The sequence below is a fragment of the Macrobrachium rosenbergii genome, chromosome 12, assembly GCF_040412425.1.
Source record: "Macrobrachium rosenbergii isolate ZJJX-2024 chromosome 12, ASM4041242v1, whole genome shotgun sequence".
Lineage (NCBI taxonomy): Eukaryota > Metazoa > Arthropoda > Malacostraca > Decapoda > Palaemonidae > Macrobrachium > Macrobrachium rosenbergii.
Genome location: NC_089752.1, coordinates 84,884,031 through 84,905,464, shown reverse-complemented (window position 1 = coordinate 84,905,464; position 21,434 = coordinate 84,884,031). Strand labels below are relative to the sequence as shown.

The window sequence follows — 21,434 nt, the reverse complement described above, 5'->3', positions numbered from 1 at the left end:
GACTGCTCACATTGAGCCAGGGAACTAATTAAGAAAATTAAGAGTGATCTAATGACAATTCATAAACTATTTGAAAAGCATTTAAGTGTTACAGGCATGGAGGGTATGACAGTGAAATTAGCGTTACGGATACTCTGCCACTCACAAAAATCTCAAACACTTCGGAGAAAGAGGTCTGATTGTGGATAGGCACTGGGAGAGTGCAAGCCAGTTCATCTGCCTTGTTGATAAGTGGTTTGATTTATTCAGTTCTGGAGTGCCTTTCGATAGAAAGTCTTCACGGAATGCTAACACACTAATCTTAGAAACCAAAACAAAACATTGCAAGAGATGATACACCTCTCCAAAACAATGAAAAGTCTGGGAGGAAAAGGACTTTGACCCTTTCCAAAAGGCCTTGTGATATCTTGCAAATCTTCTAAATCTTAACTTGCCAGGGATGTTAGGTGAAATTTTGCAATATCATACATCTTGACTCATAGGTTGAATTAAGATGGACTGGAACACTTTTTCACAGTATATGGCAAATCTGTGCATTTCATCAGCACCTTTATCACCTGATAAATTTAACCTTAGTATCATGCTGGGATATGGTATTTATATCCGAAGCTAAATATATTGTAGTGAAAACTGTTTTTCAGGACCATCAACTGCCATTTGATAATTATTTGGACCTGAGTATTCAGAAATGAACTGGTCAACGTGCTTTACTGGACCAAAAGATTCCAGGGGTTAAAGTTCTGGGAATAGGACTCTCCCATTCTGTCCGGTTTGCCCATAATGTGATTAGGGTGGGGATGATTGTATTCTTAAATACTCTCAGTCCTAATCAAGCGGGTTGTGAGAAGACACTTGTATTATCTAATCATGTTGTGCCATCCCCTTTGGGGTAGGGTAGGGAGCGGACATTTGGGAGTTGGTTCTCACTTGTGCCATTGTGGAAGAATAAACTCCATGAAAAGCTGATGATATCTTTTAAGGTTTTCAGGTTAATTTTTTTTTTTTTTATTCAAATCTTTATGCTAAAGTGAAAATAAAGATTCAAGTACCCTGGGCCCTTTGATGGTAGTGACTCGGCACAGATGACGACCGCTGGAACCTCCTCTAACAACCTTTCTTTGGAAAAAACAAAAAAAAATCCAAATGTAATCACACTGGAACCTTATGCTCCAGTACAAACAAATCAAAAAAAAAGTAAATATCATCTTGACCCAACCTTGACTCATTTCGACTCCGTTTTGGGAGTGGAAGTTGGTCAAGGTTTCTAACCATGGAAACAGAACAACAAATCTCAGCCCTAAAACTGGAAAACTTCCTATTGAAAGACACTCAACAACAGAAATGTCATTTAGACAAATAAAAATGAAGACATGGCTTATAGAAGCCACAACAAAAAATCAATCAGTCTGAAAACTATCTATCAATAAAAAAAAATATTGACAATGAAATGTAAAAAAAAAAAAAACATGACACTATGAACAGCATTCAGGGTACTATTGTACTTCCTGAAAATAATGACGAACCAGTTGATAAAATATGCAGTTGGATTCTCTTAAAATGAGATATACCAAAAGTCCAAGATTGTGAGGTATATATAATACCAAGTAAACAAAATAATAAAAAGTATTAAGAATTGCAAAAATAAAATTTGAGGGTCAAGATGTACCTCAAAAAATAAAAATTTTGGGCCAAAATAGAGAACTGAGACCTTATGTTCCAAAGTCACTACAATGTCAAAATTATAATAAATATGGACACACGAAGAAAAACTGTCAAAATGAACCTGTATGTGCTTATTGTGGATCTGACAACATGCCACACAGTGGAAATGTAGTGAACCAAAATGTGTAAACTGTGGACAAAATCATCATGCAAGATCTCCAAAGAATGTATGTACTATATATACAATACAGAACTGAAAATGTTACAAGAACGAACAGGGATGTCTATAAAAGAGGCTAAATTGGAATTAAAAGTGAGAGGAATTAAAGATCCATCTAAGAAACATTCATATTCTTCAATAACAAGAACAAAAAATGAAACAAAAATAAAAAACAATAGAAATAACAAAAGCACAGAAAAGTAAATCTCAAGAAAAAATTAATAATTTAGAAAAAAAAATAAAATGGTAAAGAATAAAGAAACAGGTACAAATGGGATGGATAATATTTTATCCAATTCATTTGAAATATTAATGCAAATAGAACACAGGAAGATGCTACTACAGAAGTAACAGAAGAGGGTAGAGATAGACAGGAAATTAAAGATAAAAAAAGGCCTTTGGAAAGAACACCACCCAAAACAAAGAAACCAACTATTATTAGAGAAACATCAGTTAAAATCAAAGATAAAGGAGATGAAAAAGAACAAAAACAAAAACAAGCTAAGAATATACCTTTATCTCCTAAAATAATAATAAAACCTATGGATGCAAATATCCAAAAACACTGAAGAAGTGAAAGAGAATCAACCATAGACAATAATGATTATGTCAAAGGAGAAGAGATTACTCCATCACCAATAATTGGTACAAGAACAAATGAAAAAAAAATACACATGATAACTACTTGTGGATGTAATGATTGTTTCATTGAATTGTGCAATAACAACAAAAAAACATAACAAAAGATGGTTTAACAAACATTATAAGAAATTTTATGAAATATAGAAAAAAAAAACACAGATTTGAGTAACCATGAAAAGGGTGCATGTGCATTGAGCACTTAATATATTATAAAGAAAAACAAATGAATGTCATGAGTAAATTATTAGAAAAATTCCAAATTGATAATACAAAAAAAAAAAAAAACAAAACTGAACCACTATAAAAAAATATTTTCAATAGTTATATTATACAATGGAACGTAAATGGTCTACAGACCAGATTACACCTAGGAGAAATACAACGATTATTAAAAGAATATGAACCAATGATATTATGTTTGCAACATGTCAACAAAACAATATCAACAATAGGTAAATATACCTTAGCATCTTCATCTAGAGAGGAAGAAGAGGAAATTTAGGTACTGCTATATATGTACATAACAAAGTATGTTATGACAAAGACCTGTAAATGTTTACTGATCTGCAAACGTCGAGTATTAGAATACGAATAAAAAAACGATAATTATGTAATTTATAATTTGTACAATCAACCTAATAAAAATTATGACTTTGACAAATTTAAAGAATTACAGTACTTAATAATGCCAAGGAACCTACATTAATAGTAGGTGATTTTAATGCCCACAACCCAATGTGGGCCTGTAATTGTACAGACTCAAATAGAGCAGGAAGTAAAACAGAAGAATTCATAGATTCATACGACATGTGCTGTATAAATAACGAAATCAGCACATGTTTTTATAAAACACATGGAACATTTTCCTCAGTCGACTTAACTCTATATATGTACAACAAACATAGTAGACAGATTGGATTGGAATACAGTTGGCGACCTACATACAAGTGATCATTTCCCAATATTGATTTCATTATTACAAAATAACCCCACTAGGCATGTCCCACAATATAACATTTATAAAGCAGATTGGGAGCAATATGAATTCCACATTAGGAATATCCCACCATTTGAATATTTGAAAGACCATAATGTGAAACTAATAAATTTCTTGTTGTTTCACTAAAAATGCTGCAGATAAAGCAGTACCAAAATTCAAATCTCATCCAACAAAACACAAAGTCCCGTGGTAGTCTGAAAAACTAACAGAATTAATAAAATAAAACACCAAATTGGAAGACGATTAGATAATTTGAATAGAAAGTTCAGTAAAATAAACAAAACATTACCGATATTAGAAGGAACTTTACAAAAAATTACTATATTATTATTAGAAATTGATACATTAAAACCTCTGTATAACAAAATATCTGCAAAATTTAAAAGAGAAGTAATTCAAGGAAGAATCATTTCATGGAGAAAATATGTATCAGATCTCTCTGATAATACTCCCATACAAAAAATATGGGAAAAATTCAGGAAAATAAATGGTACCCATGTTAAACCACCTAGACATGCCATAATAAAAGATGGGAAAAGAATACTTGATCCTAAAGAAATAAGTAATGTAATAGGTGAAAATTTAGCAAAAAGTAAGTAGCAAAAAAATTTAGATGAGCATTTCCACACAAAGAAAAATAATATAGAATTAATAACAATAAATTTTGAAACAATAGAAGATATATATTATAATAGAAAATTTAATATGGAAGAGCTAGAATTTGCTCTGTTGAACAGCAATAAATCTGCCCCTGGAGGTGACAGTATTTGTTTTGAAATGATCTGCCATTTAGCACCTTTGGCAAAGACATACTTATTAGAGTTTTATAACCACTTATGGCTTAGAAATTTATTTCCTAATGAATGGCGTAAAGCTATAATTATTCCTATCCCCAAACCTGGAAAAGATCCCAGTAATGTAAACAATTACAGACCAATTTCTTTAACTAGTTGTTTATGCAAATTACTAGAAAAAATGGTAAATGCTCGACTAACATGGCACATTCAAGAAAATAAAATTTTGACTCCCACTCAATTTGGGTCACATTGTAACAGATCAACACTGGATTCTGTGTCTAACTTAGAAGACCACATACGAAAAGGATTTGAACATAAACAAATTACTATAGCTTTCTTTTTCGACACTGAAAAGGCATATGATACTACATGGAGATATACAATATTAAAAACTTAACATAAAAACAGCATCCGTGGACATTTACCTAGGTTTATCAAAAACTTTGACAAATCGCACTTTTCAAGTGAGAATTGATGATGTATTGTCGAGTACATTTCCACTTGAAAATGGTGTTCCATTAGGAAGCATCTTTAGGGGCACATTATTTACTTTACCAATAAATGATATCAGTAATAATCTGCCTAATTGGAATTCAAAGTAACTTGTATATAGATGATTTTGCCATATATTATTCAGCATCTCGAATAAAACATGCAGAACGAATCATCAATAAAAGCATATTATAAAAATAGATGAATGGGCCTCATCTGTAGGCTTTAAATTTTCCATAGAAAAAACTCAAGCAATAATGTTTTATAAAATAAAAAATGGAAAAAGGTGAAGAAATAGATTTAAAAATCAGAAATCATTCCAGTATACAATTGGCCAAACAGCAAAATTTTTAGGGTTTCAGTATTTGATACTCACTTGAACTGGAAAGCCCACATAACATACATGAAATCAAAATGTAAAAGAGCATTAAACCTAATTAAAAACTATCAAACACTACTTGGGGAGCCGATAGACATACCCTTACTTTACTGTATAAAGCAACAGTGCTGTCTATCATTGATTATGGAAGTGAAATATATGGCTTGGCATCAGACGCAACGCTAAAAACGTTAGACCTAGTTCATAATGAAGGCCTTAGAATTTGTTCAGGAGCTTTTCGATCATCACCATCATCATCTTTACAAGTTGAATGTGGTGAACTACCTCTGTCTCTCCATAGAGTCAGTAACAATGAAGAGTGCTCTGAGAATTCAGACAAATGATTCTCCAACCAAAAAATTATTTACTTTGAGATGTGTGTATAAACAATCATCCACCTCCTTTCCCAAATTAGAGCTAGAAGATTGTTTGAGTCGCTAAATATAAATATACAATTACCTTTAATATTAAAATTACCTCCTCCTTGGACAATGAATAAAATGAGAATTTGTACACACTTGAAATATTTATCAAAAAGTCATTCATATACTCCAGAATACCATAGACAACATGCAGTAGAACATATAATCCGAAAAGGTCCACATTATGCAATATACACCGATGGATATAAGTCATAATGCAGAGTGGGATATGCTGCAGTATCCCAAAACAAAACGTATCAGTTCTCTCTACCAGATGATGCCTCAATATTTACAGCTGAGTTATGTGCAATAGCATCAGTCATAAAAATAATTAGAGAAGCCTCATGTAATAATTTTGTGATTTATAGTGACTCCTGAAGTGTTGTAGATGCCATTCAAAGCTATAATAAAAAAAATATTGTACAACATATAAAGTTTTCACTCCATAAATTGTATAATAAGGGAAAAAATATTGAAATATGTTGGATCCCTGCCCATGTAGGGATTAAGGGAAATGAAGAGGCTGATAAAGCAGCTAAAGAAGCAGTCCACATGACAAGAGCAAATGTAGACATCCCTATTAGTGACTATACAAGATATATAAAAACAGTCATTGTAAAAAAATGGCAAAATATATGGAACGAAGAACCTGAAAATAATAAATTAAAACAGATAAAATCCAGTGTTGGAAAATGGAGTTCGTCATATCAGAGAGAGAGACACGCACAAGTAATTCTGACGCGTCTTCGAATAGGCCATACTCGTTTGACACATGGACACTTAATGAACAGTCCATGTGGCCCTCCTCCCAAATGCCCAGATTGCAATGTGTTGATAACAGTTAAGCATATACTGTGTGAATGTCCAAAATATAACCTGCAGCGATTATCAAATTTTGGAAATAGACCAATAAAAGAAATTTTGTCAGAATCTTCAACATTTTCAGTAGTACCCATTTTAATGTTCATGAGAAACTGTGAGTTAATTGATAAAATAAAAAAATCAATCAATCAGTATAATGAATTTTAAAGTAAGTAAATTTTAAGATATTACTTAATTTAATTTGAATTTTAATATACCTTTTTAGTGAGTATACTGTATATGGAAACATGAGTACTGTATAAATGTATTTATTGTGTGTGTTCCAGTATGAAAGTGTATGCCTTTTTGTAGCTTTTAATTTCATTTTCATTCATTCATCATTAACGAGTGACCTATTTGTTCCCAGTGCTAGGCTTCTAGCCGAGACCTGTCATTTCATCCTAATCCTTCGGTCCAGCCCTATGAGAGCTGATAGTCAGCTCAGTGGTCTGGTTAAACTTTTTTTAATAATAAATAAATGTGAGAGCTGACTGTCAGCTCAGTGGTCCGGTTAAACTGTTTTGATAATAATTGGCAGACTGGAAAAAACTAAAATTCAAATTTGGAATATGATTACTGCAGCATACATATTATTGCTATTGTCAAGTTGAAATATTGTAATGTGAACTATCATATATCTGAGAGTGACTTGTAGTTTTTGTAAGTGGTATTATGGAGCTGCAGAAACTGGTGTAATTCTTGAGTTATTTTATATTGTATGTACAAATAATATTATTGGTGATAATTTTTAGTGTAAAAGAGTGAATTTAATGAGAAATGTTCAGTATCACTGATGATTATTGCTACAGTGCCCATTTGGCATTCATTGGTGTTCTTGATCTCTGCCGTTTGGCTCTAGGTAAATTTGAAATGCAGGTATGGGTTTGATCTCAGTGCTTATCCTCTCTATTTCCAGGGACTGTTAAATTTGAGTGATTCCCCATGTGGAAAATTATGTTGAAATTCCTCATGGAAAATTATGTTGAAAACTTGTTCCATATATTTTGTAAGAATTCACAAAGGAAAATGATGAAACTAGTAAATTGAACTGAATATTTTAGGTGCATTTTCAGTCACTGTCATGCTTAGAACTTGGAAAACTCTGTCTTTATATGTGACATTGCATTTTTGTTCTTTAATAAGGAATATCTGCGTGACAGTAAAAGCACTAGAGGTCAAGGACGAGCGAGAAGTCGGGGATGGGGTAGAGGACAAGGCCATGGTAGAGGTGGTCAAGTTGGGTCTTGCTTCAAGGTAAGTTCTTCAGCAGTTTGAAGTTAGAGTAACTCATGACTTTCATTGTAGATACTGGACTGTATCAGTCTTGTAATTTGATCAATTTTAGCTTATGAAAGGCCTCCTCAGAAAAGATAGTGTGTTAACAGTAAAGGGATTCTTTAACAGAAGGAATTCATTTCCATTCTTCAGTTAAAGTGCCCTTCATATTTAAAAGGGCAAAAATTGTGTGAATTTTCTTCTTTTATTACCTTTATGAACAATGGAGAATTGTATGGATTGGACATTGGTGTGAACAGATTGGGAACCATTTGGGTTGAAAAATATTGATATAATTTGACATTAATGTCTTGGAAATGGAACAATCTGAGACTGTCAATGACTTTTTTCTAATACATTTTGAATCTATAAGGTGTTTTCCTATTTAAAAAGAGAATCCGATGATAAAGTCACATGACTTCTACATGGAACTTTTTGTTCCTTGTTGCAGATGTGTAATGGGCAAGAGGGCTGTCAAACCTGTGGAATTTCTTTTTTTCCAAGTTTGAATGTAAACATCTATAACATTTTTACTCTTCTTTCTTATTATTACTTAAACCTCTTCAAGATTTTATCAGCTGCTTTTTCCTACCTGGTTGTCCAGCCTTTTTGACTTTCATCTCAGTGTCTTGATCATCAAGAATGCACACCATTGCTTGGATCTGAGTTCACTATCAAAACCAATAGGAAGAGATGTGTTGGTCTCATCAACCAATGAATGACAAGTGGCCTGAGGGATATCATTATGCCAGTCATTTTGATAACTTAGGGGCAGGACTTTCTTAGAACTAACCCCCCCCCTCGATATGGGACCACCTTGACATGGTGAGGGAGCTCTTTAACCCCAGGAATCTGTTCCCGGATTTGAGTCCAAGAGTCTCATATATTGATATATTAATTTCTGTGGAATTTTCCACTTTTGCTAAAATTTATTGGATCTGTTAACCCTTAAACGCCTACTGGACGCATCATACGTCGACTAAAATTGTCTGTTGGGTGCCGAGTGGATGTTCCGTACGTCGACTACAAAAAATTTCAACCTTCGGTCAACTTTGACTCGACCGAAATGGTCGAAAAACGCAATTGTAAGCTAAAACTTACTTTCTAGTAATATTCAATCATGTACCTTCATTTTGCAACAAATTGGAAGTCTCTAGCACAATATTTCAATTTATGGTGAATTTTTTGAAAAAACTTTTTCTTACGCACGGTGCGTAACTTGGCCTTGAATTTCATAAATTCTTTCGTCATTTTGTCGTAATTTTTGCACGGTTCTATATTAGCCGTTACATAAAGTTTTATATATGAAAATTGTGCAATTTCATGTACAATACAGCAAAATACAACCCATGGTTGTAGCTTTTATCAGTTTGGAAATATTTTCATATAAATCACGATAACTGCCAAAATTTCAACCTTCGGTCAACTTTGACTCAACCGAAATGGTAAAAAAAGGCAATTGTAAGCTAAAACTCTTACATTCTAGTAATATTCAATCATTTACCTTCATTTTGCAATCAATTGGAAGTCTCTAGCACAATATTTCGATTTATGGTGAATTTTTGAAAAAAACTTTTTCCTTACGTCCGCGCCAGAAATTCTTTTGTCACGTTGTCGTAATGTTTGCACTGTTTTATATTAGTCGTTACATAAAGTTTTATATATGGAAATGTGCACAATTTCATGTAGAATACAACAGAAAATAATTCATGGTTGTAGCTTTTATCAATTTTGAAATATTTTCATATAAATCACGATAACTGCCAAAATTTCAAGCTTCGGTCAACTTTAACTCGACCAAAATGGTCAAAAAACGCAATTATAAGCTAAAACTCTTACATTCAAGTAATATTCAATCATGTACCTTCATTTTGCAACAAACTGGAAGTCTCTAGCACAATGTTTCGATTTATGGTGAATTTCTGAAAAAAAAAATTTTTTTCCTTACGTCTGTCTTGTTTAAATCTGCCCAGAACATCTCAGAAATTCGTTCGTCATGTTGTTGTAATGTTTGCACCGTTTTACATTAGTCGTTACATAAACTTTTATATATGAAAATGTGCGCAATTTCATGTAGAATACAACAGAAAATAGCTCATGGTTGTAGCTTTTATCAGTTTTGAAATATTTTCACATAAATCACGATAACTGCCAAAATTTCAACCTTTGGTCAACTTTAACTCGACCGAAATGGTCAAAAAACGCAATTGTAAGCTAAAAATCTTACATTCTAGTAATATTCAATCGTTTAACTTCATTTTGCAATAAATTGGAAGTCTCTAGCACAGTATTTCGATTTATGGTGAATTTTTCAAAAAAACATTTTCCTTACATCTGCGCGGTAACTCGGCCGAACATCTCAGAAATTCTTTCGTCTTGTTGTCGTAATATTTGCACCGTTTTATATTAGTCGTTACATAAAGTTTTATATATGAAAATGTGCGCAGTTTCATGTAGAATACAACTAAAAATAACTCATGGTTGTAGCTTTTATCAGTTTTGAAATATTTTCATATAAATCACGATAAATAGAAAAAATTCAACTTTCGGTCAACTTTAACTCGACCGAAATGGTCAAAAAACGCAATTATAAGCTAAAACTCTTACATTCAAGTAATATTCAATCATGTACCTTCATTTTGCAACAAACTGGAAGTCTCTAGCACAATGTTTCGATTTATGGTGAATTTCTGAAAAAAAAAACATTTTTCCTTACGTCTGTCTTTGATAAATCTGCCGAACATCTCAGAAATTCTTTCGTCATGTTGTTGTAATGTTTGCACCGTTTTACATTAGTCATTACATAAACTTTTATATATGAAAATGTGCGCAATTTCATGTAGAATACAACAGAAAATAGCTCATGGTTGTAGCTTTTATCAGTTTTGAAATATTTTCACATAAATCACAATAACTGCCAAAATTTCAACCTCTGGTCAACTTTAACTCGACCGAAATGGTAAAAAAACGCAATTGTAAGCTAAAAATCTTACATTCTAGTAATATTCAATCGTTTAACTTCATTTTGCAATAAATTGGAAGTCTCTAGCACAGTATTTCGATTTATGGTGAATTTTTCAAAAAAAATTTTCCTTACATCTGCTTTGAATAACTCGGCCAACATCTCAGAAATTCTTTCGTCTTGTTGTCGTAATATTTGCACCGTTTTATATTAGTCGTTACATAAAGTTTTATATATGAAAATGTGCGCAGTTTCATGTAGAATACAACTAAAAATAACTCATGGTTGTAGCTTTTATCAGTTTTGAAATATTTTCATATAAATCACGATAAATAGAAAAAATTCAACTTTAGGTCAACTTTAACTCGACCGAAATGGTAAAAAAATGCAATTATAAGCTAAAACTCTTACATTCAAGTAATTTTCAATCATGTACCTTCATTTTGCAACAAACTGGAAGTCTCTAGCACAATGTTTCGATTTATGGTGAATTTCTGAAAAAAAAAAATTTTTTTTCCTTACGTCTGTGCGCGGTAAATCTGCCGAACATCTCAGAAATTCTTTCGTCATGTTGTTGTAATGTTTGCACCGTTTTACATTAGTCGTTACATAAACTTTTATATATGAAAATGTGCGCAATTTCATGTAGAATACAACAGAAAATAGCTCATGGTTGTAGCTTTTATCAGTTTTGAAATATTTTCACATAAATCACGATAACTGCCAAAATTTCAACCTTTGGTCAACTTTAACTCAACCGAAATGGTCAAAAAATGCAATTGTAAGCTAAAAATCTTACATTCTAGTAATATTCAATCGTTTAACTTCATTTTGCAATAAATTGGAAGTCTCTAGCACAGTATTTCGATTTATGGTGAATTTTTCAAAAAACATTTTCCTTACATCTCTATCGCGCAAACTCGGCCGAACATCTCAGAAATTCTTTCGTCTTGTTGTCGTAATATTTGCACCGTTTTATATTAGTCGTTACATAAAGTTTTATATATGAAAATGTGCAGATTTTTCATGTAGAATACAACTAAAAATAACTCATGGTTGTAGTTTTTATCAGTTTTGAAATATTTTCATATAAATCACGATAAATAGAAAAATTCAACTTTATCAACTATAACTCGACCGAAATGGTCGAAAACTGCAATGGTAAGCTAAAACACTTACAGTCTAGTAATATTCAATCAATTAGCTTCATTTTTCAACAAACGGGAAGTCTAGCACAATATTTCGATTTATGGTGAATTTTTGAAAAACATTTTTTTACGTCTCTCTTTTGTAGGTCAAATTCATGCATCATTTTGCAATAATATTTTCTCTGTGTTGCTTTGATTGTTTTAAAATTTGTTATATACCAAAATCATCGCAATTTAGTGTAAAATACAACTAAAAAAAATTAACTCATTAGCTTTAACCGTTTCGCTTACAGCGCGATTTGTATACAATTATATACAAGTTTTTTTTTCTGCTGTCATATATTCCAATATTTATATATGATAATGATATTTTTTCATTTCTGATGGTTGCATACTAAACTTCAGGCAATGACCAAAAAGTGAGCCAAAATGAACTCTTAATCTTAAAAACTATCATATGTGATTTTTTGAAAAAACTTTTTTCCGCTTGTTGGCTAAACTCACCTACACCTGATAACGGGAGACTTTTTTGTAAATAGGGCTTCGGCGTTAAAGGGTTAAATAGGAAAAGATATCTAACATTGGGTTTATATCCAAAGCTAAATACAGGCAGTCCCCGGTTTACGATGGGTCTGGCTTACAACATTCCGAGGTTATGACGCTTTTCAAATATATTCATCAGAAATTATTTCCCGGTTTACGACACATGTTTCGGGGTTACGACGCATTGTACGCTGATCTGACGGAAGAAATATGGCTCCAAAACGGCAGAATTATCAAAATTTGGAGGCTTTTTTGATGAAAAACTCAATAAAAATGCAGTTTACATCATTGTAAGTACACCCAAAGCATTAAAAGTAAGGTTTCTTAGGATTTCTGATGATTTTCGGCGATTTTTCAGTTTGACAATTTTTGGTTTACAACGCGGCATAAAAACGGAACCCCCGTAGTAAACCGGGGACTGCCTGTACTGTAGTGAGAACTATGGTAGGACTATAAACTGCCCGATAATGTTCAGACCCGAAAGTTATCAGATCGATAGCTCAAAGGCAGAACTGTTCTTTAGGGCTGGACCACGGATTCCAGAGGGGTCTGGTTCTAGGGAATGGACTCTCAGGCATTCTAGCCGGTTTGCCCATAATGTGATTAGGGTGCGGATTATAGTACTCTCATAATGCTTTCGGCCCTAGCAAGCGTGCCTGGCTTACACTTGGGCCACTGTAATCATGTTGTGCCATCCCCTGTGGGGCAGGGTAGGGACGCGGACATTTGGAAGTTGGCTCTCACTTGTGCCATTGGTGGAAGAATAAACTTCATGAAAGGCCAATGATACCTTTTTAAAGTTTTCAGCTTTAATTTTTTTTTTTTTTTCCTTCAAACCTTTATGACAAGTAGGAATGAAGATTCAATGGGTTCCGGCACTTGGTCTTCAAGACCTAAATTTCATAATGAATCACTCAGTCAGTCGCATACCCCCAGGCCCTTTGATGGTAGTGGCTTGGCACAGTTGACAACCGCTGGAACTTCCTCTGACAACTTTTCTCTAGAAAAATCAAATAAAATTCCTAATGCAATTACACTGGAACCCTATGCTCCAGTACAAAGCAAACCAAAATAAAGCAGATATCTTGACCCAGCCTTGGCTCACTTGGACTCCCTCTTTGGGAATGGAAGTTGGTCACGATTCCTGACCTTAGAAACAGAGAAGAAAATGTCGGCATTGAAATGAGAAAACTTCCTATTGAATCGACATTCAATTACTGAAATGTCATTCAGACAAGTAAAAGATCAGATGAGGTTGATAAAAACCACAACAAAAAATCAATCAGAAAATTACTTGACTATAAAGAATATTGACAATATAAAGGTACATATAAAAAAACCTGACAATATGAACAGTGTACAGGGTACCATAATACTCCCTGGTAATGATGAAGAACCAATAAAAAAAATATATTACTGGATTCCCTTAAAATTTACAAGATTGGGAAATATACGACATAGCCAGTAGAAGGAGTAATGGAAAAACACTGAGAATAGCAAAGATAAAGTTGAAGGCCGTGAATTACCCTTAAAAATTAAAACAATGGGCCAAAACAGAGAAGCGAGCCCATACTGTATGTTCCAAAACCACTGCAGTGCCAAAACTGTAGTATGTATGGACATACAAAGAAAAATTGCTGTAATATTGTGGATCTGACAAACACCACACAGTGGAGGTGTGGTGAACCGAAATGTGTTAACTGTGGACAAAATCACCATGCAAGAGCTAAAAAGTGTATGTATTATATATACAATACAGAATTAAAATTACTTCAGGAAAGGACAGGAATGCCTAAAAAAGAGGCCAAATTAGAATGGAAAGTTAGAGGAATGTATGATCCTGCTAGGAAATGAATGTTTTCTGCTGTCATTAGATCAAACAAAGCAACAAAACTGGAAATAGATAAGAGTAACAAAGTCCTGATAGATCAGTCTCAAAGGAAAATAACCACTTTGCAAGAAGAAACTAATATAGCAAAGAACCAAGAAATGTGTGCAAATATTTGTTCATATTCATTTCAGATATTAAGAGAAATGGAAACACTAGAAGATAATACAAACACCACAAAAATAGAAGAAGATGGTTATGATGAATTAAAAGCTAAAGAAAAAAAAGAGGCCTTTAGAGAAAACTCCACCCAAGACAAACAAAAAACCAACCATTGTTAGAAATACATCCATAAAAATAAAATAAAGGGGGGAGACCCCAAGAAAGAACACAAACATAAAAATTATAAGAATATACCTTTGCCTCTTAAAGTAATAATAAAACCAATGGAAACAGATACCCAGAACATCAAAGAAATAGTAGAGGAACAAACCATTGACAAGAATGATTATGTGATGGGAGAAGAGATTACTCCATCACCAACAGTAGGTGCAGCAAGAGTAAACGAAGAAACAACACATGAAAACACGTGGATGTAATGAATGTTTCGTTGAACTGTGCAACAAAAATGAAAGCATAACAAAGGACAGTTTATCAAACACTAGACGAAATTTTATAAGATACAGAAATAAACTACTAGTTTAGACACTCTTGAAAAGGCTGTATGTGCATTGGACACAATGTCTTACAAAGAAAAACAAATAAATGTTGTAAACAGAATTTTAGAAAAAATGCAAATTGATGACCCACAAAAAGAAAATAACACTTGAACACTCTAACATAGTACTTTCAATAATTATATTATACAATGGAACGTAAATGGTCTGCATACCGGATTACATTTGGGAGAAATACAACGATTGCCAAGGGAATATAAACCAATGATACTGTGTTTACAACATGTCAACGAAACAATATCGACAGTAGGTAAATATACCTTAGTATCTAGATCTAGAGAAGAAGGAAATTTAGGTACTGCTATATATGTACATAAAAAAGTATGTTATGGCAAAGTACCTGTAAACTTTACTGATCTGCAAATATCGAGTATTAGTATACAAATAAAAAACAGTATGTAATTAATTTATACAACCAACCTAATAAATATTATGACTGACAAAGAATTTTTTAATAATACCAAGGAACCTACATTAACCCTTAAACGCCGACTGGACGTATCGTAAGTCGACTAAAATTGTCTGTCGGGTGACGAGCGGACGTATTGTACGTTGACTACAAAAAATTTCAACCTTTGGTCAACTTGGACTCGAGCGAAATGGTCGAAAAACGCAATTGTAAGCTAAAACTCTTACATTTAGTAATATTCAATCATTTACCTTCATTTTGCAACAAAGTGGAAGTCTCTAGCACAATATTTCGATTTATGGTGAATTTTTGAAAAAAAACTTTTTCCTTATGTCCGCGCGGTAACTTGGCCGAAAACTTCAGAAATTCTTTCGTCATTTTGTCGTAATTTTTGCTCTGTTTTATATTAGCCGTTATATAAAGTTTTATATATGAAAATGTGCGCAATTTCATGTAAAATACAACAAAAAACAACCCATGGTTGTAGCTTTGATCAGTTTGGAAATATTTTCATATAAATCACTAAGTGCCAAAATTTCAGCCTTTGGTCAACTTTGACTTGACCGAAATGGTCGAAAAACGCAATTGTAAGCTAAAACTCTTACATTCTAGTAATATTCAATCAATTACCTTCATTTTGCAACAAATTGGAAGTCTCTAGCACAATATTTCGATTTATGGTGAATTTAAAAAAAAAAACTTTTTCCTTATGTCCGCACAGTAACTCTGCCGAAAATTTCAGAAATTGCTTCGTCATTTTGTTGTAATTTTTGCACCATTTTATATTAGCCGTTACATAAAGTTTTATACAGGTTGGCCATCACTAATCCGGCATCATTGGGACCTAGAGGGTGCTGGATTAGCCATTTTGCCGGATTAACCATTTATTAGGGTAGAATACACGAAACCCAGTAGCTAAGCACATCATCCTAGAATTAAAATATCCCATAAATCAGTACAAGTTGGTTAATAAAGAAAAGACAATTATCAAATACAGGTAGTGCTCGAGTTACAATAATTCAACTTACGATATTTCGAGTTTACGATGAGGTTAGCAATTAATACCGATACGAAAATATTTAGGAAATATTTTTAGATTTTGCGCAGGCGCAGACAGCGACAGAGACCAACTTCTTTTCCTCCATCTCTTTATTCCATCTGCTAGTTAAAAAGGTAAAAGAGAATGATAAAAGTATTGTTAGTAACGTTATACTCTTGCGTAAATGCGTACCGCCATAAACAACCGAACGGGAAACTGTTGTTTTGCTAATAATCGTCCCGGATAACAACTGTCATGCTTGTATTTCAACCATCGTACGGTTAAACAATTACTGTAGTTATGTTACAAATGACGTTAAGTACAGTACAATAGAACTGATATATTTTTTACACTATACCCTCATTCGCTTTGGAGAAAAGATCGGCAAGGAAATATGCTGCTGCAGTAACTTTATGCTGCAATTTGTAGCTGAAGCTGAGGAAGCAATGTTCAAGCTGCTAGTGACTATAGATTATCGTGCATCGGCAACATGGATGAAACTTGACCGTAAATAAAATTGGAGAGAATGTATTTTAATAAAAACTACTGGGCATGAAAGAATACAAATTACTGCTGTTTTCACGCCGATAAAAGATAAATATGTAAAGCTCGTATTATGATGAAATCAAGAGAAAATAGCGAACGGAATCTTGATCTTTTTCTTACACAAAACAAACATGCCCCCAAAACGGCCAGCCGCGATTCCCACGAACATCACATATTAACGAAAAAATAGCTAAATTAATTTCACAACGAAACGTATTTAAGTTATATTTCTATTTAAAAACATTTCGTATAACGAAAAATATCCTTGTCCCAAATAAAAAAAGTATCTATTCATTTACGCTTACTAGAAGCAAGAAAAGCTCTCTGAACTGAGTTAAATGCCGCGAAATAAACACCGCATTATCGACTCCAAAAACAAAACATTGATCGCAGTTTATAATAAAAAAGCAATATGAGAATATACGCAATTGGATACGATGTAGTAAAGCATAACTTTTTAAAAGATCCATGAAAAAGATGCACATTCGTTATGTTGATGTTTGTATAATACTGTTAATATGTGAATAGAGTTTAGTATTGTAACGAGTTGTTGCTCGTTAAGCAGTTTAAGATATAATTGTTTAGCATCCTTTACTACCTAACTATTTATTTATGTAAATAGCTGTTATGATAATTATTGTACATAAAGTTAAACCTTACTGTTAAACCTAAAGTGCAGTATTCCTTTGGAGTTTGGAGCATTAGCTTACGTTCATGGCTCTACTGTATATTTGACTTATACCAATAAAGTCTTGGATTATTATGAAGAAGGTTTACTCTCCAACGTATCACATGGTGGCAGCAGTATTTTAATGGACCCATACGTGCAGAAATACCAGGATGTCTTCGTTTCAGTCTTCCGCCACCCGCCAGTTTCAATGTGGATGATAGGAATGCAGCAGAAAGGTGGAGGGAATGGCGAGAAAGGTGGAAGTGCTATGCTGTCGCAACAGAGTTAAGTAAAAAGACTCCCGAAGTGCAAGTTTCTGTGTTACTTACAGTTATTGGGCCTGAGGCTCATAAAGTTTTCAGCACATTTCAACTTTCTGATGAAGATCGGAAAGATCAGAATGCAGTGCTGGCAGCATTTGAAAAATATTTTCACCCAAGCAAAAACACTGCATTTGAACGTTACCGTTTCAATATTCGGGCACAGATTGATGGAGAATCTTTTGATCAGTATGTAACGGCTCTGTCATATAGCGTTGGGTTGTGATTTTGCGAATATAACACAAGAAGAAATATTAAGAGACAGGATTATGTTTGGCATTTCGGATGATAAGGTCAGAGATCGTCTTCTTCGGGAAAGGAATCTAACTTTGGAGAGAACCTTAGAGATTTGTCGAGTTAGCGAGGTATCTATAGCACAGCAAGAGGAGATCAACAGAGTATTAGAAAGCAAGTTTATTACTGTATCTACAAAGCTGAATGATCCAGTTGGAAGAATGAAGCCAGTGACGGATGTTCATCGCAAATTGGAAAAAATGGACTGGATTACTGATTGTAGGTTCTGTGGTAAAAGTCACAGGAAAGTAAAGAAAGTTTGTCCAGCTTGGGGTAAGTGGTGCATAAATTGCAAAAAACTTAATCACTTAAAGCTTAAATGTCCTGCATTAATGGTGCAACAAACGAATTTGAAATCGCTTAATAGCATGAGGGAGACTGATTTGGAAGAAAACGACTCGTCATGTATATTCACAGTGGAAACGGTAGCTAGTATCAAGATGAGTAAGGAACAAACTGCTACACTTAAAGTTAGTCCACTGCGCTACATAAGATTCCAGATAGACTGTGGAGCAGATTGTAATGTACTGCCACTTCATGTGTACCAAGCTGCAACTGCTGACTCAGAGTTGAAGGAGGTAGGGCCGTCTTCAACCACATTGTATGTTTATGGGCAAAAAGGCATTCGTTCCTTTGGCAGTGTGTGTATTCATGTTTGGCGGGGAGTTTGTACCATTAATTTGAAATGTGAGTTATTGCAGGGTCAGCGATTTCATTCAATTTTGGGTTATCAAGCATGTGTGGCGCTTAATATTCTGGAAATAAAGGATAATGACCAGATTAATCCTATATGTGACAAAGCCTTGCATGTCAATTCAGCCTGCTCTTCTGCTATTACAAAGGAACTTCTGATTGAGTGGCATCCACAAGTTTTCAGAGGTGTTGCTGGTAAGCTTGATTACAGTTATAAAATCAGAGTTAATAAGTGTTAACCCAGTGCAGCATGCTCCTAGAAGGGTACCTGCGGCAGTACGTTCCGTCCTGCAAAAGGAACTAGATAAGCTTGAAAGTGGAAACATAATTGCTAAGGTACAGCAACCAACGGAGTCGGTCTCCTCCTTATTAATAATACCTAAAAAAAAATAAAGAAATACGAATTTGCATTGATCCAAGGGATCTAAATAAAGCAGTGCTTCGTGAGCACTATCAATTACCAACACTGGAAGACATTGCCTCTTGTCTTGCAGGAGCTCGTGTGTTCACAGTCTTGGATGTGAAACGGTTTTTGGCATGTGCCTTTGGAGGAGGAGAGCTCGTACTTAACAACGTTTAATACTCCATTTGGACGTTACCGCTGGCTGAGAATGCCATTTGGAATATGCTCGGCACCGGAAGTTTTTCAGCGTTGTATGCATCAGCTGATTGAGGGAATTGAGGTAATTGCAGACGACTTTTTGGTGTATGGAAAAGGAGCTACTGACATAGAGGCTACAAATGATCATGATAGAAACCTTCAGTCCTTTATCAGGCGCTGTGAAGAGCGAAACGTGGTACTGGGAACTGATAAACTCCAATTGAGACAAACTGAAGTTTCATTTATGGGTCATGTAGCAACAGACAAAGGATTAAAACCAGGACCTGAGAAAGTGAAAGCTTTAGTGGAGATGCCAGCACCTAAAGATGTTGCAGGGGTACGAAGACTTCTTGGAATGGTGCAATACCTAGCTAAATTTCTGCCTAAATTAGCTGAACTGACCGCTCCTCTGAGGGGTCTTCTGCACAAGAACTCTGAATTTGTGTGGCAGGATGTTCAAGAAAAAGCTTTCAAAGCTGTTAAAGAGGCAGCCAGTAAAACACCTGTTCTACGTTATTATAGTTTAATTTCAGAGGTTACTATTCTGTGTGATGCATCCCAGTATGGAGTTGGAGCAGCCCTTTTGCAGAATGGCCAGCCCGTGGCTTTTGCATCCACAAGTTTGTCAGAGGCAGAGCAGCGTTATGCACAAATTGAAAAGGAATGTCTAGCTATTGTTTTTGCATGTGAAAGGTTTCACCATTATGTATATGGACGGGACAAGGTCACGGTGCATTCTGACCACCAACCACTGGAGTTAATTTTCAAGAAACCGTTAGCAGCAGCCCCAGCTAGGCTTCAGAGGATGTTGCTACATCTGCAGTATTATGCTTTGGAGGTTAAGTATGTCAAAGGAAAACACGTGTACATTGCTGACACATTAAGCCGTGCGTTCTTGCCTAATTGCTCTGAAAATTCTGTATTTGTAAATTACCTTGAAACTGTAAAAAATGAGGCTACAACACTGATCGGAGATACCTTGATGATCACAGATGACAGATTGCAAGAGATAAAAGCTCACAGTGGAAGTGACAGTAATCTTCAAGCAGTTGCAAAAATGATCAGAGAAGGATGGCCAGATGCTAGAAATAAAGCTCCTGAGTGTGCTAGAGCTTTTTATAATTATAGAGATGAACTGCATACTGAAGATGGGTTAGTGTTCAAAGGAAATCGTTTAATTGTTCCTAAGAGTCTCAGGAAACAGATGTTGGACATTGCACATCAAGGACACATTGGAGTGGAGGGTTGTCTAAGAAGGATGAGAGAAGCGCTGTTCTGGCCAGGAATGTCCTCGGATCTGAAAGCATTGGTTCAACAGTGTGATGCTTGTTTGTCAATTAGAGACCTTCCTCCTAAAGAACCGATGAAAAGTCATGAGTTTGCCCTTCGTCCATGGTCAAAAGTAGGAGCTGATCTATGTTATATTGATAATCGGATACTCCTTATAGTAGCTGATTATTTTAGTAGTTTTCTTGAAGTATCAAGAGTAAATAATACGACATCTACTGCCATCGTTAGAGAACTACAAATTATATTTTCTCGTCATGGAATACCGGACCAGTTAGTAACAGATAATGGGCCACAGTTTATCACACCAGAATTCCGTTCTTTTGCAAAGACATGGTCTTTTGAACACATTACTTCTAGTCCAAGGTATGCACAATCAAATGGAAAGGCTGAGAATGCCGTGAAAATAGTAAAGAAAATGTTCACAAAGTGTAAACTGACTGGAGAATCAGAGTTTTTGGCTTTACTTAATTGGAATAACACAGCAACAGAAGGCATGTTGACTAGCCCAGCCCAAAGACTTATGGGTAGACGTTGTAAAACTATCATGCCCTGCATGTCTTCATTACTAAAGCCTAGATATCCTACACAGCAAGATTCTTTAGTT

The 21,434-nt window shown here is 34.4% G+C and overlaps 1 protein-coding gene across 1 annotated transcript in view; it reads left to right on the top strand.

The window, feature by feature from the left end:
• Positions 1 to 21,434, top strand: part of LOC136843747 (probable ATP-dependent RNA helicase vasa-like) — a 711,228-nt gene that overhangs the window by 77,716 nt on the left and 612,078 nt on the right. Inside the window, exon 4 of the mRNA XM_067112404.1 lies at positions 7,619 to 7,729. Coding sequence (XP_066968505.1) covers positions 7,619 to 7,729 — 111 coding nt within the window. The remainder of the gene's footprint in view (positions 1 to 7,618; positions 7,730 to 21,434) is intronic.